Source organism: Carassius auratus, chromosome 26, assembly GCF_003368295.1.
Source record: "Carassius auratus strain Wakin chromosome 26, ASM336829v1, whole genome shotgun sequence".
Lineage (NCBI taxonomy): Eukaryota > Metazoa > Chordata > Actinopteri > Cypriniformes > Cyprinidae > Carassius > Carassius auratus.
Window position 1 is genome coordinate 371,822 of NC_039268.1, and position 21,952 is coordinate 393,773.

General features: G+C 36.6%; 2 protein-coding genes across 2 annotated transcripts; both read left to right on the top strand.

Annotated features, from left to right (window-relative positions):
* The first annotated feature begins 349 nt into the window (after positions 1–349).
* On the top strand, positions 350–3,844 carry LOC113043990 (CB1 cannabinoid receptor-interacting protein 1-like). Its single transcript, XM_026203557.1, has 3 exons — positions 350–756; positions 1,104–1,248; positions 2,534–3,844. Exons 1-3 carry the CDS (start codon positions 578–580, stop codon positions 2,696–2,698), a joined length of 489 nt encoding a protein of 162 aa, XP_026059342.1. The 5' UTR covers positions 350–577; the 3' UTR covers positions 2,699–3,844.
* An 878-nt stretch (positions 3,845–4,722) lies between these two features.
* Positions 4,723–20,582, top strand: LOC113043992 (calcineurin subunit B type 1). Its single transcript, XM_026203558.1, has 6 exons — positions 4,723–5,013; positions 9,908–9,947; positions 15,964–16,140; positions 16,577–16,636; positions 16,808–16,992; positions 18,362–20,582. Exons 1-6 carry the CDS (start codon positions 5,011–5,013, stop codon positions 18,407–18,409), a joined length of 513 nt encoding a protein of 170 aa, XP_026059343.1. The 5' UTR covers positions 4,723–5,010; the 3' UTR covers positions 18,410–20,582.
* Positions 20,583–21,952: the final 1,370 nt, after the last annotated feature.

Below are 21,952 nucleotides of genomic sequence, written 5' to 3' on the forward strand. Positions count from 1 at the left end.
CCTATTAAAAATGGGTTTATAAATAATTTAGTTAATTATATGAATGATTTATTAACATTTCAAGCTCACTAAACACGTAAAAGCAGTGTTTTGCGTTTAGTACATTTAAAAATGGCCCAGTAGCTACTGCATGCGGTAGCATTAGAGAAGCACCACATGAGTCTTCAGTTTCAGCACTTTGGACAGGGACTGTTTTTAATCGCGAGGATAACAGAGATGGACGCAAACACAGTGGGGTTAGGATCTAAATCTAATGCTTAATAAACTATTTACACTATTTTTGTATCGTAAAATACAACACACATGACTAAAATACATAAACAAACAATAGAGAGTAGAAGTGCCTGTTTTAGTGTGCGATAGCCAGCCAGCGCGAGACTAATGGCCATTGGTGCATTATATGAGCTGAGCCAAGTTTATCCATATGCAAAAGCATCGATTTATGCTGCTTGGCTAATATGGGTGTGATGGCTTGTGTAGACGTCACAGCATCTCTCAACAGCTTCCTGGGACCATCCGTCATCCCGTTAATGCCGGGCAGCCCTGGAAATACATCGACCTCCGTTATCTCGCAACCATGACCGACGTTCCGGCGATAATAAACATCGCGATTTCCTTGAAAATCCAACCCAATGACGGACCCGTGTTTTATAAAGTGGACGGGACGAGGTTCGGCCAGAGCAGGACAATCAAATTGCTAACAGGATCGAAATACAAAATCGAGGTGATCGTGAAGCCGGGTAGCGCGGAGGCCACGTAAGTCGAATAGCTGATCCCGTTTATATGCTTCTGATATTAAACGTGGTTGCAAAATAGCTATTAGCACTCGATGTTTTTCGCAATCCTGAGGTAGAAAGGTGCACATACGATAAATATATCGTATATGTGATGCAGCATTGCTAATAGACTGCTGCATGTGAACATAAGGCGATTCTTTATTTGCGCAGTAGCCTGCGTTATTTAGAAACGCTGTAAAACTGAGCAATGGGGATGTGTTACGAGTGCACGAGCCTTCAATGTTTAATCGACAGAAGGAATTTCAGATGCGTGTCAATTAAGCTAAACAGGTAGATAGGCTGACGCTTGTTTGAATGGGATTTCAGCACAATGGGAATCGGCGGAAAGAGCTTCCCTTTGGAGCAGCAGTCCAAAGATGAGGAGCAGATCGTCTACAATGGCTCCTACGACACTGAGGGAGTGCCACACACCAAGAGCGGGGACAGACAACCTGTGCAGGTCTTCATAGAGGTAACACAGCCCAGCCGGGACTCGGGATAGAATAGAATAAAATAGAATTCATCGTTAAGTGGTGTGGAATTGCGAGATGCTAAATTGTTCATACTGAGGATTAGGGCTTCGAGGCTAAACTCAGGCTAGGCATTAGATTTAATTTGTAACTGGTGCCGCATTTTTTTAGCTATGGACCTAACGATGCTGCATATTACTGAGAAGGTTTTGCTTCTGTTACTTTGCATGATTTGTGATCTGCACCTGCAGACAGATGATAAAACAGGCAATCAGATTCTAGTTTTAAAGTCATATCTGTCAGATTGTCACAGATTGGGGGATGGGCTATTTGACCTGGACCAATAAGAAACCAACACCACATAGCAACCTCATATAAACATCATGGCATCTACCAGGGCTCTAGAAATCATGTCAAATCCCCCCATTATTTTAACTAATCAAAATAATTTAACCAATTTCAACTTCATTTTTTATTGTCAGATTGATTATATTTTAAAATGTAAGACAGTAACTGAACTTAAGTTGTAGAGTAGGTTAAAATTGTAAGTGGAGATTTTTTTTTTTAGAAAAATTACAAAATGTAGTTTATTGATAGATTACTAAATTCTGTTTTCTATAAGTCAAGAATGTTGACTAAATAAAAAAAAACATCTTGTTGCCAAAACACAAGCACACACTTACACACACACACACACACATATATATATATATATATATATTGGGCAAACGTTTTGTTATTTACAGTGTGTATTAATAGTTTTAATTTTATTATGTCAAGAAATGGAGTTTGCACGATGAAAAAAAGTGCACACTTTTTGTAGGATTTACTTTTGGTGAAACAGTTTGCACTGAATACAAAAGATTACAAAGAAATGGCAAGCAATTAACATGAATTAAACTTGACAATTTTTAAGAAAATTAAATTGTAATTTTTTTGTACTGCAATAATGTTTCATTTAAAACTTCAAAAAAATATTTGTAAAGTGCAAGTGCAACCTGTGATACATAAAATAATTGTAAATCTGAAAAAAAAAATAATAATAACTGCATAAACTACAATCTAAATCTATGTCAGGTTGCTGTACATTTTTAAATGGATAGTTAACGAGTAACATATCATGTTTTTATCTTTTTTACTGTGTCAAAGCATTGTGTTGATTTTGCATGGATACACAAGCACCACCCCTCTGTAACTAAAGACAAATCAGTCAGCCAGCTGATTGAGTATACAAAAAGAACTGAGCTGTAAAATGTTTCTAAGCTTCCATCTTCTGTTTGTTGCCAGTTCAAAGATGCCGGCATGTTTGAAACCGTATGGCAAGTGAAATACTACAACTACTACAAGAGAGAGCACTGCCAGTTCGGCAACAGCTTCAACTGCATCGAGTACGAGGCCAAGCCCAACGAGACCCGCAGCCTCATGTGGATAAACAAAGAGGTCTTCCTGTAAAACACAAGCGGAGCAGCAGTAACAGACCTGCACAATATGTCCTGTAACCATCATGGGGCCGCTGTGTGCGAGATAGATGACTGCAAAGTGCTCAAGTGAAGATGTGACTAAGGCTCCAAACAAGTGATGTGTCCCTTCCTCTGTATCTCATCTAAACTGGTGAAACTTTGAAATGATTTGGCTGAAAGTCTCCATGGGAAAGGTTATTTGAATGAGACCGAATTCACAGCTCTCTCTTGGTCATTTGCACAGCACATATCAGCTCTATTATGGTTACAAATACACAGAGACCATCTTTCATCAAGACTCAGATGAGAAATCTGCAATGCAGGCCTGTATTTACCCCAGCGGTTTGCTGTTTTGGAGACAGGCAGTGCTCCACAATGCTTGCTCAGAAAGGTGCTGTATGAACGTATACAGGCTATACATGATACTCTATTATATGTATATTATAATATTATATGAGTAAAGACCAGTAAGTTAATAATGTGGTCTTTTGGGACCAGCGTAAAATAATTATTTATTTGTGAGAGCGTGTTTGATACTGTTTATGATACTATTATGTGAATGGATGTTTAATAATTTCCTATTTTGTGTTGTTCACTGCTTATATATGTTGCCTATTTTTCACAGAAGCATTAGTTAACTGGAGTTAATCAGAAATGCAGTTGCTTAATTCTTTGCCTATTTTTACTCATATTCTGATTATTTGTTCGCTTGTTTGTTGCTGAATATCAATCTTGATTTTTTTGTGTGTGTATGTGTGACATGGAGACAAACTTTTGACCTTTTGTAAGAATATAAACAATCTTGTTGTTTTTAAAAATACATTTTGGTTTAAGATAATAATACCAGCCAATAAAAGAGCAAAAGAAAAAGGAAAGTACAAAATATGAAAATAATGCATGGTGGTTATTTTTTGCTTAGTATATTGATATAAATTAGTAACTTTATAGTTATTGATAACTAGATTACTTATCTTTTAAAAGCATGTTTATAGACACACAACTGGAACACTTTAAAATGAAAATACCTGCATATTTAGTCACCACAAAAGCAGGCCTCACAATAAAACCCTCCAATACAGTTGATAACAAACAATAAATTCAGGAACATAAACATGATTTAAAAAGTGAAAAATATTAGATATTAAGCTGTACATGAAAAACAAAGATGCATTTATGTTTTAAGCCATAATCATATTTATTACAAATAACAAAAATATTTTATATTTTTAATTTTATTTAGGAATGTAATATATATCATTATAATATAGATATTAAGCTGCTCATGTAAAACATTTTTAAAAATGTATACAGTGTGTTGTATTTAACCATAATGATTTATTATAAATCACAACTATTTTATACTTTTAATTTTATGTAGAAATGGTCTAAAAAGTCTTTAAAAAAGAAGGCCTTACGATAAAAGACCTTTAGGACATAGATGAATCAAGAAAATAAAGGAAAGATCATTAGATATAAGCTTCTTATGTAAAACATTGCTAAAAAATTATATGTGTTGTATTTAGCCATAATTCTAATCATGTGTATAACAAATCACAAGTATTTTATACTTTTAATTTTATTTAGAAAAAGCTTATATATATATACATACAAAAGCAGGCCTGACAAATAAAAGCCCTTTAAGAAAGATGAATCAAGAAAATAAATACAACAATTTTAAACGGGGAAAAATCATTATATATTAAATTGTTCATGTGAAACATTGCTAGAAAACATATATTTATTCCAATAATATTTCCTACAAATTACAGGGACTGTTTTATAATTTTATTTTCATAAATCAGGTACTGCAGCATGAAGGCTATATCAAATTGTGCCTATATTAGCAAACTGAAATAACTTTAGAAGTAATAACGGGATTAAATAAATTCCAATCCATCCCCTCCTCTTCACTAAAGTCAAATACCAGGTTTCTCTTTCAGACACAAGATGCAAAATCATTTGATCAGCGGTAAAGATGCAAATACTCGACTGAGGGAGAAAATAAGGCCCGGATGTGCTGTTCTAATGCACCTCCCCCCTCCGCTCCGCTGAGACTCCCTCCCTCCTTTCCTCTCTTTCTCTCCCCAGCACCACCGACTCAACCCACTGCCTCTACCCCCTCCGCTGAGGACCTAACGTTACCGGAGGCACGGCGTTGTATCCGTCATCCGTCGACTGAGAGCCCGAGGAGAAGAAAATCCCGGCGGCTCCCTCGCTCAGAAAAAATAACCGTCAACTAACAGCAGCAGCGACCGTTCAGTTCCGCGAGACTCCCCACAAGGCGAAGACAAGCCCGGCGACAGAATGGTAAGGATCCCTTAACGCTAACGTTTAGCAGATAGTTCAGATACCGTCAATCGGGCGTTTTTACGCGCGTTTCTGGCGCCGCGACGGGCTAAAAATGCGCTCGAGGGGTCGTGATCAAAGCCGTTGTTGATAAAACAGAGCCATGGCTGTCAGTGTGGCCCACTGCTGCTAGTCTCTGTACGCTGCGAACGAAGAAACACTGACGGAAAACACGGTGCTATCTTATAAATCCCGGTGTAAATACTAGCGAGCAGGGATCAAATGTAATGGCGCGGCGGTGAAAGAGAAACATTGTATGGCAGGCAGCTAACGTTAGTAGGTGCTGCTCAATCGATGCGGCTGTGAAGCTGATCGAGAGCTGGTTTAGATGGGAAATAAACTTCAATCAATGCTTGAGTCTCCAGAGAAGCCTGACTTTGCTTGGCCATTAATTATAAGATGGGTTTCCTAAATTTGTGGACCTTTTCGGTCCCCTGGGATCATTGTGTATGCTTTCTCATTAAAAGAGTAATTTCTACATTATTTTGAAATGAATTACTGTAAAGTTTTCATTTTGCTAGAATGTTTCTGTTGTTTTATTATCTATCCACCCTGTCTTTTCAACTTCCCTTGTATGATAAATTAATAAGAAGTGTTAAAATTGGTTGATTTTTGCCTTGCACATTTTCATGAAAGCATTTAAAACACGTTCACATCATTTGATATGAACTTGAATCGCTGTGTGTCATTACCACCATGCCGAGCATTTTAGATTACAGTGCTTCTTCAAAATCTAATATTTGGTTATGATATGTGACGGTAATTTCACAGTTTTTAGATTTTCACATCATGATTTGAGTGTGGGTTTATTAGGTGTCACTGCCAAAACAAATAGTATTTAGGGGTTTAAATCTAAAAATATTGTTCATGTGCCATGTTTATGTTGCTTTATTGTAATTTTTTGTCTTGTATATGTTATGACTGTTCAGTAATATGAGAAGTCGTCGTGTTTCAAAATTATGTTAATACAGTTCAGTCCATAAAAATCACACAGTATACTGAAGAAATGAGCAATGCACAGTTAGAAAAACATGCAAATATCCTTAAGATCTTTAAGTCATATTAGTATTAGCCATATTTCTGATTAATCAATGAATTTGTGCCAAAATAGAGTTTGAATGGATGCATGCCATATAAGATAGATCTTTGCTTTGCCATCCTAACTATGAATGATTATTTGCTTAAATTACATTTTATTTCCACTGCTGTCCGTGACTTTATCAAAACAGAACTGCAGCCCATTTTTGGGTCTCCATAAAAATTATTTATTTTAAAATAATTGGTCAAACAGCGGAAGTTCATTGGTCAGAAGGTGAGCGCCTGTTGTTTGTCTGATATAGGCATTCAATTTAACCTCAGTTTACACTTAATTGCTATCATCAGCAGTGTGGCTGATACAATGCAGAATATATGTATGATAAATGATAGAACTATAACATTTTAGAGCCGAGACTGGTTGGAATGAACACTTTGTTTAATCAGCTCAACCAATGAGAGAATCTCAGCCTGGATATGTGTGTCAATGCAAATGACCCTAAAAGAAGACACTCACTCAATACACTCAATTCAAAGGATAGAAAAATATGCATACTTGGGATGCATAGCATAGCATTAAGTCCTCCAGGGGCTTCACAGACCTAGATTTAGCCTAGTCTACCAACACCATGTATGCATTGCATTTTAATTTCTATACAGTGTCTAAAGAGCCACTTTCAGGCTCAGACAAAATCAGGGGGTGTTTTTCAGCACTGATTTCGGTGGAAAATTAGCAGAATAGATTTGAGCATGGTTACGTGGAGCTGAGAGTACCATACTACCATAAAACCAATTAAAAATATAACAATAAAATGTTTCTTTGACGTTCAAAAAGAGGACAAAAATATTGAGTATTGGTCAGAAGAGTGAAAGATCAACAGTTGTATTAGAAAACTCTCACGCAGTAGTAATGACTAGTTTTCTCTAATTCAATTTAATGAAAGGTTATAAAACGAAGTATACTGTCAGGAATGTACATTATCTTTTTTATGAAATTATAAAGAATGTATCATCTATAGCATGCATGTAGTAAATCGATTTTCATTTCATGCTAACTTTTGTCATGTGCAATAATTTGTTTTGTTTTTTTAAGTCTGCTAAATTATGCAAGTGAACATCTGTTAACCAAATGTTTTTAGATACAGGCCTGATATGCTGACAGTTTTCAGCCGACCTTTCCCTTGCCTCAGATGATCTTAAAGTCTCTCTTTATAGACGTTTCTACTGAATGAGCTTCCCCATTGGATGTGGTTGGGAGTGTTATGATGTCATAAAGAGTAGAAAGGAGCCCAATCGAACATTGCTACATTTGTATGACTGTTTCCTTCACCTCTAGTTTTGCTTTGCCTTGCCTGTCGACACGCTCATTCTTGAGACCATATAACCAGATGAAGTAATCCTAAACCCTCAATCCACTTTAAGTTAATTTGCTGTCTCTCTACCACTAAAGTCAAAATAGCACAGGGCACTCAACCTTAGCTAACCCACTAGCTGTGGCAAACACTGTCTGTCTGTAGAGCACTGAGCATTCAGACTAATTTTAGAGGGAGGGACATACTGAAGCGGCTATGTTTAATACAGTAAATTAGAGAAGTCCGAGTGACTTAAGTGACCTGTCTCGCATGAGTTTAATCTACTTCCACAAACACTTATGTACACACAGCATGGATATACACCTCATTTACTATCTCTACTACATGGTTTATCAGTGTGCTTGAATTTTTATCTTAGAAGAATACTAAAAAAATGTCTCCTTTTATTTTATCATCATAAAGTGGCCGCACAGGAACTCCACTTCTTATAGCTATGAAATGATTTAATAAACATCTAGTAGAGAGCTCTAGATATCCTGGAAGTTGCTCTAGAAACTTCTAGGCACAGTGATGTCTCAGTTTATCTGTCCCGCTCTCTACAGGTTGAGGCAGGTTTGGTTTTCTCGCTGCAAGTCATAACAGGTTTTCAGCACACAGCTCGATGAAGGCATCACCTCTCTTGCCGACTTGATTTTCTTAATTTTTTTATTTGATTTAAAAATTAAAACTTATGCTGTATTATTTTCTTTCCACCATGAAACCCCAAAAAGGATGTTAATCACAATGTCCAAGATACTCTTTTTGCATTTTGCATGTTTACCAAGGATGTATTTATCTGTAAAAAAAAAAAAGAAACTATATATTAAAAAAATTTACATTATTTTTAATGTAATTGATTCCTCTGTATTTTCAGCATCATTACTCCAGTCTTAAAGGGATACTCCACCCCAAAATGAACATTTTGTCATTAATCACTTACTCCCATGTTGTTCCAAACCCGTAAAAGCTTAGTTCGTCTTCAGAACACAATTTTAAGATATTTTGGATGAAAACTTGGAGGCTTGAGACTGTCCCATGGACTGCCAAGTAAATATCAGTGTCCAGGTCCAGAAAAGCATCGTCAGGCTCAGAATAGTCCATCAGCCATCAGTGGTTCAACCGTAATGTTATGAAGCGACGAGAATCCTTTTTGTACGCAAAAAACAATTACAAATAACAACTTAATTCAACAGAGACAAAGAGGAGACTGTTGACAAAGGAATTGTTGAATAAAGTCGTTAATTTGTTTTATTCGCATACAAAAGTATTCTCGTCGCTTCATAACGTTACAGTTGAACCACTGATGGCTGATGGACTATTCTGACGATGCTTTTCATGCTTTTCTGGACCTTGACCATGTATTTTTTTCTGGACCGTGTCTCCTGCTAACTCTGCGTGTCGCAGTGTGTGCCGAAACTGGATGGTGATGGGGTGGCCTGATTTCTTTCCTTGCTTATTGCAGTGTGTATTTCCACTTGAATGTATAACAAAGGAATGCCTGGGCGGTTTGATTCTATTACATGTCAGTCACTAGGGATTTTGCAGTTTAGATTTTGCTATTTATATTGTGATCAATACATTTGCATGTTTACCAGTGGCATTAGTAATGAAAAAGAAATTGTAATAATATTTCACAGTGTTCCTGTTTTTACTGTATTTTGGATCAAATAAAAGCAGCCTTGGTGAGCAGAAGAGACTTTCACAAACATTAAAACATCTATGCATTTAGCAGATGCTTTTATCTAAAGCGCCTTACAGTGCATTCAGGCTACACTTTTTTTTTTTTTTTACCATTATGTGTGTTCCCTGGGAATTGAACCCACAACCTTTTACGCTGCGAACGTTATGCTCTACCACTGAGCCACAGGAACACTTAATGACCTCCAACATTGAGTCAGTATTGTATATATCAACATAAATCAGCCAGTAACCACACTTCACTCAAGATTTTGGTGAGTTAAATCCGTCAAATCATCAATTAAGGATGTAGCTGTTTCCTTTTCAGTATGATTGATGATATGATCATTGACTGTAGTGTCTATGTGCTTTCCCTTTTTACGTCTACAGTAGTACACACAATAAAATCCAGGTTCATTCGGCGTCTGTTCTCTGAGACTGATGGCCTCTTCCACAGTTCATTAGCTAATCAGATTTTGGAGTGCTGCTAAGACACATAATTGTGATGACCCTTTCACCTTGTGACTCTGGTGACAGCTGTATGTCACGAATAGAGAACATACAAAGATTTACAAAATCGACTTCTACATTAGCGTAAATAGTATGCTTGATTCAAGTTTTTGAGCTTTAGGCAGAGTCATTGATTATGTAGTTAGAACTGAAAATCACCCAGTCACCTCTCTTTGGATATTGTTGTTATGTCTGTCAGGCTTCACAGAACCTGTAGGTTTGATCAGTAACCTTTCCTGTGCATTGTCATGCTGATTCAGACTCTTGTTCTCTCTCTACAGGGAAATGAGGCGAGTTATCCCTTGGAGATGTGCTCACACTGTAAGTATTTCGGGCTATTGCTCAATTCCTCAAATTGTGTTTTATGCTTTCTTTATTTCACCAGAGGTACTGAAGTATAAGCAGCCCTCTACATTGCGAGTAAATCACTCGCATATGCGACTAAATTTTACTATGTGCAACTAAATTATGTCTATCGTTAGCCATTGGCTAATAAATTCTTAGATTTTACTCGCCAGTGTGTGTGCTCAAGGCTATTATAAGAATAGCACATTTTCACTCGCTGAACACTGACTGAGTGCTTCAGAGTTTCGCTCTCCATCAAGCGATCTGTACTTTTCAGTTCATCTCAATGGACACACAGTGCACCTGTATTGGCCGAACTGTAAACTCGACATTGCTTTGCTGATAGCGGTGTTTCTCACACATGCACAGAGAGAGAGCAAGAGTCTTACCAGGCTGAATCGACACACTACAAGTAAACTAAATTCTTTGTTGTATTCTCCTGTCAAAATAATGGAGTTCATTTAGAATTATTCAGCTTTTTAGGACATTCAGAAGATATGCCAGTTTCCCCAGTAGTGGGTGGAGCTAATGCGCAAATGGCAATTTCATTGGCTGGCGCTGATTTATTACTGTCCCTGTTTTGATTTCAGCAATTCAGTTCGACCGAATGCAGATAACATAATTAATATTTATGAAGCCAGCAGGTCATCAATCCGTAGTGCATCGTATATTGTTAGTATGGTAGTAGAAATAGTAGTAGTAATATCTTTTAATAATAATTAATATGATCTATTACTATTATTTTTCTTAGATGTCATTTTAATTTACTTTTTTTTTTGTAAACAACCAAATGAAAATGATTAATGAAAATAAATATATATATATATATATATATATATATATATATATATAATATATATATATTATTATTATTATTATTATTATTATTTTATTTTTTTTATTACTGTTTTTTTTTTTTTACATTTTAGTACATTTCTTTTTTTTTTCTTTTTCTTTTTTTTTTTGTGACCCTTAATTCTTTACGTTTTTTACTTTAAATAGCTTTAGGTATTTTGCACAGTTTATGTTGGTTAAGCCAAATTCTGAGCTAGATTATTTTTGGCCGAACACTGGGTCTTGTTCAATATCAACAAACATGTAATTATTGATCTAAGGATTATGTAGACAAAGACACGGTTTGTACAGTGTTTACAGCTCATGTGCTTATTATTTTTGTCTTATTTTTATTTCAGTTTTAGCTATTTTAATTTTAGTAATATAACTTTAAATTTGAAATGATGCTTATCCACATCATATAAAGAGGGATGACCTGTGGTTAGTCACTCACATGCAGCTCGTGCTGGGTGATCAGAGATAGCAGTCAGTGTAGTGTAGTCCAGTCCTTTAAACACCTGTTCGTGCTGCGCTGGAGATCAAGACACGAGGCAGAGGGCATCCCCTGGATCAGTGGGGCTCTCCGGGTCTGGAGCAGGGCCAGCGCTAGTGCAGCCAGACTAGACAGGGTGGCGTTCTGTGCACAGGAGGGCTATAAATGCCTCCAACTGGTAAAGGTTATTAGTCTCTGGGCTGCAGGAAGAGCCTGTTTATTTTTAGAGTTGGTGGGAGTGAGTAGAAGAACATGAGGTGAAGGTCCGTTTTTAATAGGTTTAATATTTTTAATTTATTTGTCTGCTCTACTTTAGACATTGTAAGTACTGACAAACACATTAGAGGACCTTTGACAACCCTTTTTCAATATAATTGTGCTGACCTGTGCGTGGCCGAAAAATCATTTATTTAAAGGCACAGTACACAGACTACACACAGATGAATATTCTGCCATTACACAACATCGTGTTGTTCCAAACTAAAAGATCTTTTTTCTTTTTTTTTTTGTCCAAACTATGAATTTTAACGGGGTCAAAAATATCTTCTTTTATATTCCGCAGGATAAAGTCATATGTATAAGAAATGGTGAAGTCAGTAAAGGTTAGGAATGACATGAGGGAAAATACATGATAACAGAATTGTCGTTGTTGTGTGAATTGTCCCTTTAAGGATTGCATTTAATCGGAAAATAAAATGTTTTGATGTGCAGAATTTTGTACAATTTTTTAATTTAATTTTTTATGTGTTAATACTTTATTTAACTTTTTGCACAATCATTTTTTTGGTTTATAAATTAGAATATGTTTTGCAGTAAAATACTTTTTTTAGTCTTTCTACTTCAAAATGTCTTGTTAAATTAAATTGTCTAGCAATTTGAGTGAAATCCGATTCAGAGTAAAAACAAGAAAAAATGTCTGTGAATGTTATGATATTTCACTTTGAGCCACATAAGATCAGATGTGTAGAACTACATTACCCAGAGTTCTCTGGGTAGGGGTCACTTAATGTTACATGGCAAATTCACTGACACAGGTTTCCAAGACCACAGAGGGAATACCACTGGATAAAGAGAGTCTTACCCATAGTGCACTGAAGAGGAAAAGCTATATTGTAGCTGTATTGTCCTGCGAATAAGAGGACAACCCTCTTTTAAAGATCTGACGCCAGCTTGTCACTAACCTGACAAATTCAGTGATCGGTTCTTCTGCATTCAACCCAGTAAAGATGAACACAGTGGGAGGTTATAGGTCAAGGTGAAAGAACCATAGCATCATTCCCAAGAGCTCTTGCTGCAGGAGAAGGCAACAGTAATTAATTTTGCAGGATTGTAACGGGGTGATAACAAGTGTGCTGCTGTGAAACTAAGCCACCTGTTGGTCAGATGGGTGCTTGGCAACCACAAGGACATCATAAGGCCTCTCCAATTAGACACTGGTAACAGGACACAATCATGACATCTTCCCAAATCATTTTTGTCGATGAAATGCATCTGGCAAAGGCAAACACAGACTGTTTATGTGAAATGCAAGAGATAAATGGCTACAAGGTTATGGTCGTCCTGTATAATTAAAAAAAAATAGACTTATTAATGATAAAGTCCAGAGGCGCGAAGGACCGAAAAGGGGGAGAGAGAGGGGAGCGAGATCGGGAAAGGTCCTTGAGCTGGGATTCTAAGTCGTCGGGACGCCTGCTGCTCACATTTGTAGTAAATTATTACTACAAAAATAATTTAGAAAAAAAAAATATTTTTTTATTTTTAAATTTATTATAAAATAAATATTCTGCTATAATTGAAATAACTTGCAATCTGTAACCTATTACATTTACCAAGTAAGGATCCCAACACGGTTAAGGACTATTATTTGAGCTGTCAGACTATCGTCATTTTTACAGTTTTTTTTTCTTAATTATGCAATGTTTTTCACACTAGAAGCATGCTAATACATTGTTTATTTTACTATACTGGCTTTACTATTGATAGAATAGCATTAAAAAGCTTATTTTTCAGTCTAGACTTGCCAATGTGTATGTGAGTGTAGAAACACTGACTGTTTCTATTGCAGCTGTGGTGATGTAATGACTTTATCATTTAGCAATTGCCTCTTTTATTGAGAAGGAGGGGCTTATTCTGCCTTATTGCACATTGCACTTTCTTAAATGAGTGCATTGTCTTTGAAAGTCTTTGGTGCTAATCAACATTACACCACATGCTGTCAGTTGAGTTTAACATGCACAGAATATTCCTTTAAGCTGGTTTTGAATTCACCTGATCCCAAACAGATGCATTATTTAAAGGGCATTTACATAAGACATGCTCTTATGTTTAAAAACATTTAGAAAGAACAGAATATACTGTCATTAGACACATTTTAAGAGTGAAACGCTTATTACTACAAAACAGCAGTACAAATGATGTTGCAGAAGTTTACACATTTTTCTAAACCATCATGAACTGATAGGCACGTACGCCGCTGATCTTCCTTGCTACTTGTTGCTAGGGGGCTTTTCTGAGAGGCCTTTATTAGCCATTACAGCAGGTGTGTGTGAGAGACCATTGAGGATCAGCCTGACTGCTATAAATATTCCCCTCTGTCTCTCCCATCTCAACATTGTTTGAATACTGTGGCTCAGTGATGCAACTGCCCCTGCTGATGCCCAATGGGTCGCAATGAATAGCATGTAAATCTGAGCTTGGCAGTATGTGGACTGAGACACTGGCATGCTTTGTCCTGATGTATCGGTGAACGACAGATGCGTGATGGTGTAATAAAGTCACTTGGTTTAATGACACACATTGGCACTAGCTGTATCAGGTTTAATCCATGGCATATTAATAGATATGAAGAATAAGCGGTTACATCATCTGCTCTAGGGTAATCTGGGAAGTGTCCACGAACTCAAAATAGTACAGCGGAAATCAACATATGTCTCTTTACTTCTCTTTTATCTCCGAGAATAGTTTGGATGTAAAGCAGCAGTAAGGCAGAGCTCATTTTTCATCTGCTTGCTTTTCATTCAGACAACTATTTTTTGGAGCCAAGTCGACTTGAGTATTATGTTATTGTACTTAAATTGCACTTAAATATTTTAAAGAACTTAAATTGTCGCCCTGAGACCCAGATATTCACTTTTTTCAGAATTTCTGAAGATGCAATACCTCATTTATCTGTTGTATCAGGGACATTTATTTATTTAAATGATTTCACTTTAAATTGTTACTATTATATTAATTATAAATGTGTTACTATTATTATTTAAAATGGCTGAAAACTTCAAATGTTTTATTTTATCTGTTTGTTCATGTAAAGAAATATAAATTATAACTAAATGAAAACTAATTCTGTGGGATACTTCCATTTAGTGATTGGAAAATATTAACTCAGTTGTACTTACTTCAAAAAACCAAAAATACCAGATGTTTCACACATTTAATATTTTCTAAGCTTTTTTTGTTTTTGTTCAAACATCATATAAAATTCAAATTAATTCATTAATTAAATTAGTGAGATATTTAAATTATTCTTTCATTTTATCCAAGTATTTCCATGAAACTATATAAATAACAATTAAAATTTATGAAACAGACTTTGATGGGCTTAATGGGTTAGTTCACCCTAAAATCAAAATTCTGTCACTCTGCATAGATGGTAACGTACCTGACAGGATTAATAAACCAAAATGCAGTAAACAAGGACATTGTTAAAATAGGCAAACTTGATTTTATGAAGCTACAAGAATACTTTTTGGTAATCTAAACAATAATATATAGACTTTATTAAACAATTCTTCCCTTTTTATCAGTCTCTGCCGCGCGTTCAAGATGGCACATGTGCACTTTCTTGGCACACAAAGTATGCATGTAGCTTCAGAAAATTGAGTTTGAATCACTGATGTCAAAAGGACTATTTTAACGATGTCCTTCCTACATTTCTGGGTCTTGTACGTGTCAGTTGTGTTGCTGTCTATAGAGGTTCAGAAAGCTTTCGGATTTCATCGTAAAAAACCTTAATTTGAGTTCCAAAGAAAAACTTCCTTAAGGCTTTGGAACGACATAAGGGTGAGTAATCAATGACAGAATTTTCATTTTTGGGTGAACTAACCCTTTAAATGGTACACTTGACCTCTATATTCATATCAGCATTCCATTAGTTGAGCAGAGTGAGTTCTCTGACATCAAGGGACTGAAGAGTTATACAGGTTGAGAATAGCTGCTCTCTGCCATATTGTGATTTGGATTTTTAATTCGATTAACTGCACAGTGCTGGCACCCGATTTCTGGAGGTGTGTACCACGTGGCTGTGTGAATGTGATTAGACCATTTAGCAGTCCACACAGCACAAGCAGCGAGCTGTAGTTGAACGGCAGTCCTCTGAGAGATGACCATGACTGCCAGACAGGAGAAACTGGGTAAGGTCTATTCTGGGATGGGTTCTGGCTTTCTGATGGCGGCCAAAGATGAATAGAAGTGAGTGTGAGAGCCCTGGATGTGGAATAGTGCATCCCTGTGTGTGTGTATGTGAGTGCTTTAAGACAATCTTTGATGTCATATTAGATTGACGGTTTGAAGATCAAAGGAAAATCAAAGAGATAAGAAAGGGATGCATATTTGTGTTGAAATGACTTGTTCTCACTGTTTTCTTCATCTCTCTCTCTCTATTTTCAGTTGACGCTGATGAGATTAAAAGACTAGGGAAGCGGTTTAAGAAACTCGACCTGGATAACTCGGGTTCTCTCAGCGTGGAGGAGTTCATGTCTCTACCCGAGTTGCAGCAGAACCCACTGGTCCAGCGAGTCATCGATATATTCGACACAGACGGAAACGGAGAAGTGGACTTTAAAGGTTTATTTCTGTTTACTCCAGTTGATGTATAGCATTTGTTGCTAATGGGTTTTTGCTAATCGTCATGATGTTGATTTCATTGCAAAGTGTACTGAATTCCAATTGGTCTTTTTTGCATGCTGATTGTGATTGGTCTTGTGTTCCTTGCATATTTTTAATCATTCATAACTGCCCTCATGCAAATCAAAGGCCTAAAATCTGTTCCTTTCCCATCTTTTGGAAGAACTAATATTTCCTACATGAAATGTAATATTATGTGTATTCAGATCTCAGTTGAAGTTGTTGCATTTCAGCCCAGTCCAGTGCTTTTTTTTGCCTGAGCTTTGAGCGCTCTGTACTTGAGGAGTTCAGATGCATTAACATAACTTGGTCCAGTTAAAGGTAAAGAGGGTAGAATATTTTCTCACCCTCCCATTTACTGTCCTTTATCTTGCAGAGTTCATTGAAGGCGTCTCTCAGTTCAGTGTCAAGGGTGACAAGGAGCAGAAGCTCCGCTGTGAGTCTCTTTCCATCTTGAATTTTACCAACACTTTCCTCTAGTTAAGTTTGTGTTTAGTACACTTATGTTCATCCAATGTCGATCCAAACCAAGAAACCCTCATAAAACTGGTCTGTAGTGTGCTGGAGCAAAGCATTTTATTATGTTTTTTATTCTCCGTTTCTGCAGTTGCGTTCAGGATTTATGACATGGATAAGGATGGCTACATATCCAACGGCGAGCTGTTCCAGGTGCTGAAGATGATGGTAGGGAATAACCTGAAGGACACCCAGCTGCAGCAGATCGTCGACAAAACCATCATCAACGCAGACAAGGACGGGGACGGGAGGATATCTTTCGAGGAGTTCTGTGCTGTGAGTTATTTGTCTGGTTTTTGTACTTAAATCGTTATTGTTAGTAGGACTATTTCTTCCACATCTCATCCAATGCCTCTTTTGCTAGTACCAAAATGTCATTTTAAAGCTGGTAATGGAGGCTTGGGCCGTTGCTACCATTCTAATACAGTTATTAATTAAGTTATTAGAAAGAGAGCGAAAGAGACAGAGACACACACACAGATACAGAGAGAGTGAGAGCTTGTGTGAATTAGGCTAAAGTACCTCTGTGCATCTCTAAACAGCGCTGTCCCCTCGATGAGAAATGTCATGTGTGTTCTTTAAGGTGCTACACTATATGTCTAACTGATAAAATCATCAGGGCAGCGCTCACAACACCTTTTTGTCTAAACTGTGTGACCATTATTACTGTTAACTATCCGAAGTGATATGAACTGTAATGAAGTCAAGAGAGCTGCCTGGAACTACGTTCGCCGTGCGTTTCCCAGAAAATTGCACAACTCAGAAAGTTTGTCAACCAATCAGATTCAAGCATTCAGCGGCCCCATAGTATAAATATATACATCACAAATTCTAACACAAGTTATTTATTATTATTGTTTTCAGAGTGTTTCCCCCAAAAGTTTATTATCAAAATTTTATATTTTATTTTATTTTTAGAAATTCCTGCATTTATGGAAAACTTGGCAGTTTCTAATCCATAGAATTTGATTTATTAGTGATCCTTAATTATAATTATTTATATTTAATATGAATATAATTAAAAGCATTTATCTTAAAGGAACACTCCACTCTGAGCTCCACAGAGTTAATAGATTGAGTTAAACAGTTTCCAAATCCATTCAGCCGATCTCCAGGTCTGGCGATGGCACTTTTAGCATAGCTTAGCATACATCATTGAATCCTATTAGACCAGTAGCATCGCTTTCAAAAGTGACCAGAGTTTTGATATTTTTCTTATTTAAGACTTTGACTCTCCTGTAGTTATATCGTGTACTAAGATCAGCGGAAAATGCAAAGTTGTGATTTTCTAGGCCGAAATGATTAGGAACTATACTTCAATTCTGCCTTAATAATCAAGGAACTGTGCTGCGTAACATGGCCACAGCAGGCGCAGTGATATCACACAATCCCTGAAAATAATACCCAGCAACTGCTTTTGCTGCAACTACACAGACTAGCTAGGGAGTATTTCCAGGCGCTGTGTGATATTCACGGCACCTGCTGCGCCTACAGCTGACTAGTTATTGAGATTTGTGCTATGTTTTAGCAGTGTGCTATAAGAGTTTGCACAGTAACAAAACTATGGGTCATTCAATTCTAACACTTTTTTTTTTTTCCTTCTGGTTATGAAATGCACTGACATTATTTCCCTTCTCCTCCGCAGGTGGTTGGTGGCTTAGACATTCACAAAAAGATGGTGGTGGATGTGTGAAGAGACAGAGAAGGCCCTTCACTGAACACCCTCTTTTTTCACTTCTCCATTTCTGAGAATCAGCTCCAGATGTTCCGCTAACACGCTCTCTCTTTCTCTCTCTCTCTGTCTGTCGCTCTCTTTCTCTGTTTCAATGGAAGTATTTCTCTGAATGATGCCTCTGTTCCCCGTCTGTACTCCCTGAGCCTTGTGACGCCTGCCATCCTAAGTGTTATAGAGCATGAGATTCTTCTGTCCACGTTCTCGGGTATTTAAGGACAGTCAGAGAGACGACTTCTCTGTCGATTACCGAGCGACTCAGTGTGATGGAGACGGAGAGAAGTGTGTGTGTGTGTAAGCTCTTTATTTTTCTTTTTGAAGGGGGGATTTTTTTGTATTTATTTTAGTCCTGTCTTTTTTTTAAAGATAATCTAGGTCTACAGGGAATGTATGTATGTGAGCGATATATATGTCTTGACACTTGATTTCAGTGCAACACCCTTCAAGCATGAAGTGCCAATCGAAACATATACACAGGAACAATTTAACAATAGCTGAATATTGAAACCGCTATCTGATGTTCTTCATGTCATGGGGAGATTAAAAAAAGTCATTACGTTTTTTTGTTTCCACCTCTTTAGAGCAAATAACTGCTTCAGATCTCATGCAAAATGCAAATGCGATTTGAATTTTCTACAAAGAATGTGTGTGTGTGTGTGTGTGTAAAGTGTGCTGTTTTAATATTGTCAGGGAGTTCATCTACCGTCTTGCTTTCTGGTATACAGTAGACTAGAATAAAAAAGAAAATATATTTGAAGTTGTGCTCATATGGTTTACTTTTGAGTAAAGTTGAGTATGGTTTACTTCTAGGACTGGTGTTTTATCGCAGGGGTCGTGTGGGGAGGAACGATCAGATCACACCACATCTTACTGTAGGATGGAAGTGCCATCAGTAAAATTTCTGGACTTTTGTGTGTGTGTGTGTGTGTTTGTATTATGGATTTATTACCATTATAACACAGCAAACGAGTAATTTTGATTTACCTCTTGACATTGTAGGATAGTGCATATTGTGGCGAACTGAATCCACAATAACACTTGATTTGAATATTTGTTTGTGGAAATATAAGGTTATTTTCTTCCCAACTTGACTGCAGGCAGCATTTTAAAGACCTTAGTAGCTCCTATTTGTATATTAGGGACTGAAGGACAGATTGTGTGTTTGGGTTTTTCTAAGCTTTAATCGAGTTGGTTCGCAGCATGTTACTGAGAGGGATCGTCGGAGTAGGCAAAACCAGATCTGACTGACTGATTGATCAGTTTCTCTTTTCCATCATCGTTTCAAGGATTGATCCGTGGGATTTGCGTGTTAAGAAAGGAGAGACCAAACCAGACGCTTTCAACGCGGATGAATAAACTCGAAACGGTCGGCCACTCCGCTATTTTGCTTTAAATGTGATTCTCCCGCGCAAATCGGCGTTTTCGCGCCAGCTGCTGCACGGTGATGACGCTTAAACATTTCTTTCCCGGCGAAGAACGTCGAGGTCTTGAGTTGTTCTCGCATGATACGGGAAGGTTTCTCTTATTTTACTTTTTTTTTTTACTTTTTTTTTTTGTGCATGTAGATCTGATTCTTGGGGGGGGTTCTCTTGTTTACATATGAATCGTACTATTGAGATATTATAATATGAATGACAGTTACATATAAATATATGGACGTTGCCAAACTTTTGGTAAATGTTTAAATATGGAAATGATTTTAAAGCGAGTTTCTTCACTACATTTATCCATAAATAATATTATGCAAATTAAAAGAAGATGTGTGAGTTATTCTGGATTTCTGTCCGTCACTCCCAGCTAATTTTTTCCTCTTAAAAAAAAAAAAAAAGAGAAAGTTTTTTTTTTTTTTTTCTCCTTTTCCGTTCCTGGTTTGGTTGAGTTGTTTTGTACAGAATGTGCGTCGGTTGTGTTTTGTATTTCTTTAGCTGGGGGTCAGACAGTCGTCTGTATAACTTTCGATGGGAGATCCGTGGGGTTTTTTGGACAAAGGAAACATACAAGTGAATGAAAACGTTTCGCTTTTAGGTTTAACGTTTTGTTTCTTTCTTCATTTCTCTGCATGCTGCGTCATATGCTGTGGGAACCACTGAAATGTCATTCATGAAAATGAGAAATAAAATATTTGAGACTTTTACAACTGGTTTCTGTTTCTTTCCGTTGCACTGCAATTTCGAAAATTCGTAGTCTTGCTGTAAAAAATATTAAATATCAACATTAACTTTGTTTTGAATTATGTTACATTGCATCTCATTTCTAAACGTTTTCACTTAGGATACGGGGTGAATATAAAAGTCATACATCTGTAATATTAACTTTGCCACTAGGTGTCAGTAACACACTACCAATGAACCACGAACTATTGAGTCAAAGACTCAGTCAAAGGGAGAAACCCGGTGTTTTGGGAAGGTTTGTCTAAAAAAATCTATAAAGCTTGAATCTATCGTTCTGTATATAACAGTTGTTGTTTTTTAAAAAAGAACGTATTGCAACGTTCTGAGAAGTTTACATATTGGTTACAGAAAGGAACCTACAATGGGCCTAATCAGGCTTGCATCATAGTTATTGTACTGTAATACAGCCTGATAATATTCGACAGGAATGTAAATGGGTCTTTGAGGGATAAAGGTGCGTTTAATGGATTGTACTGTTGTTTAGGAGTCCTGGCTACCAACTGATTACATGTCATCTGGATTACTTAATTAGAATTGTAAGTTATGTAGCCTTATAAATTAGATAATGCATTTTTAAAACACTCAAACTACCATTACTTTTATATTGATGACCTGATTACATATTTAGAGGACTTGATTTTTCATCTTTTGAATATTCCTTTCTGAAATAGCCTGCACTTGTAAACAGTCAGAAAGTCGCACAGAGACCAGTCTCCAGTCGGTCGGCTGAAAAACTGCAGGTCACACAGCATTTGACTATTGGATTTACAAAAATAATTTCAATTTAAATACGTGTTTTCTCAAGATTTCAAAATTGTATCAATTACTGATGAACATTCATTTTTATTTGAATTATCACTCAGTGGGTTATTTAATGCGTCTGCTTTTGTCTATTGGTTGAATATAGTTAAATGGTTAAAAGTCACATGATATGCAAGAAACCATTTGTTTTTTTTAATGCAGTAACCTCACTCCAGTTTCTTCACAAACGCCAGTTTGGGAAAACTTTGATATAATGGAATATATCTTCTTTCTCTAGATTTCTTAACAATAGGGTAAACGATCATCCCATTCAAATCAATGTGATAAATTAGATTAAAAAAGCAATCTATAAGTAATCTGATTACATAAAGATATGCAACATACCATGTTACTGTACAATTTTTGTAATGTAATTTGAAGTCAGTATGATTCAGTATGGTGTCTAACCTGATTAAGGTCTATTCCATTTAGACTTTAACAGGCAGAAAGTACAAGTTTCCAAAGCATCGTTTCCTAAATGGAAATAGTATTATTGTACCTTTCAGAAGAAGAGTTATCTCAGTAGTAAAAC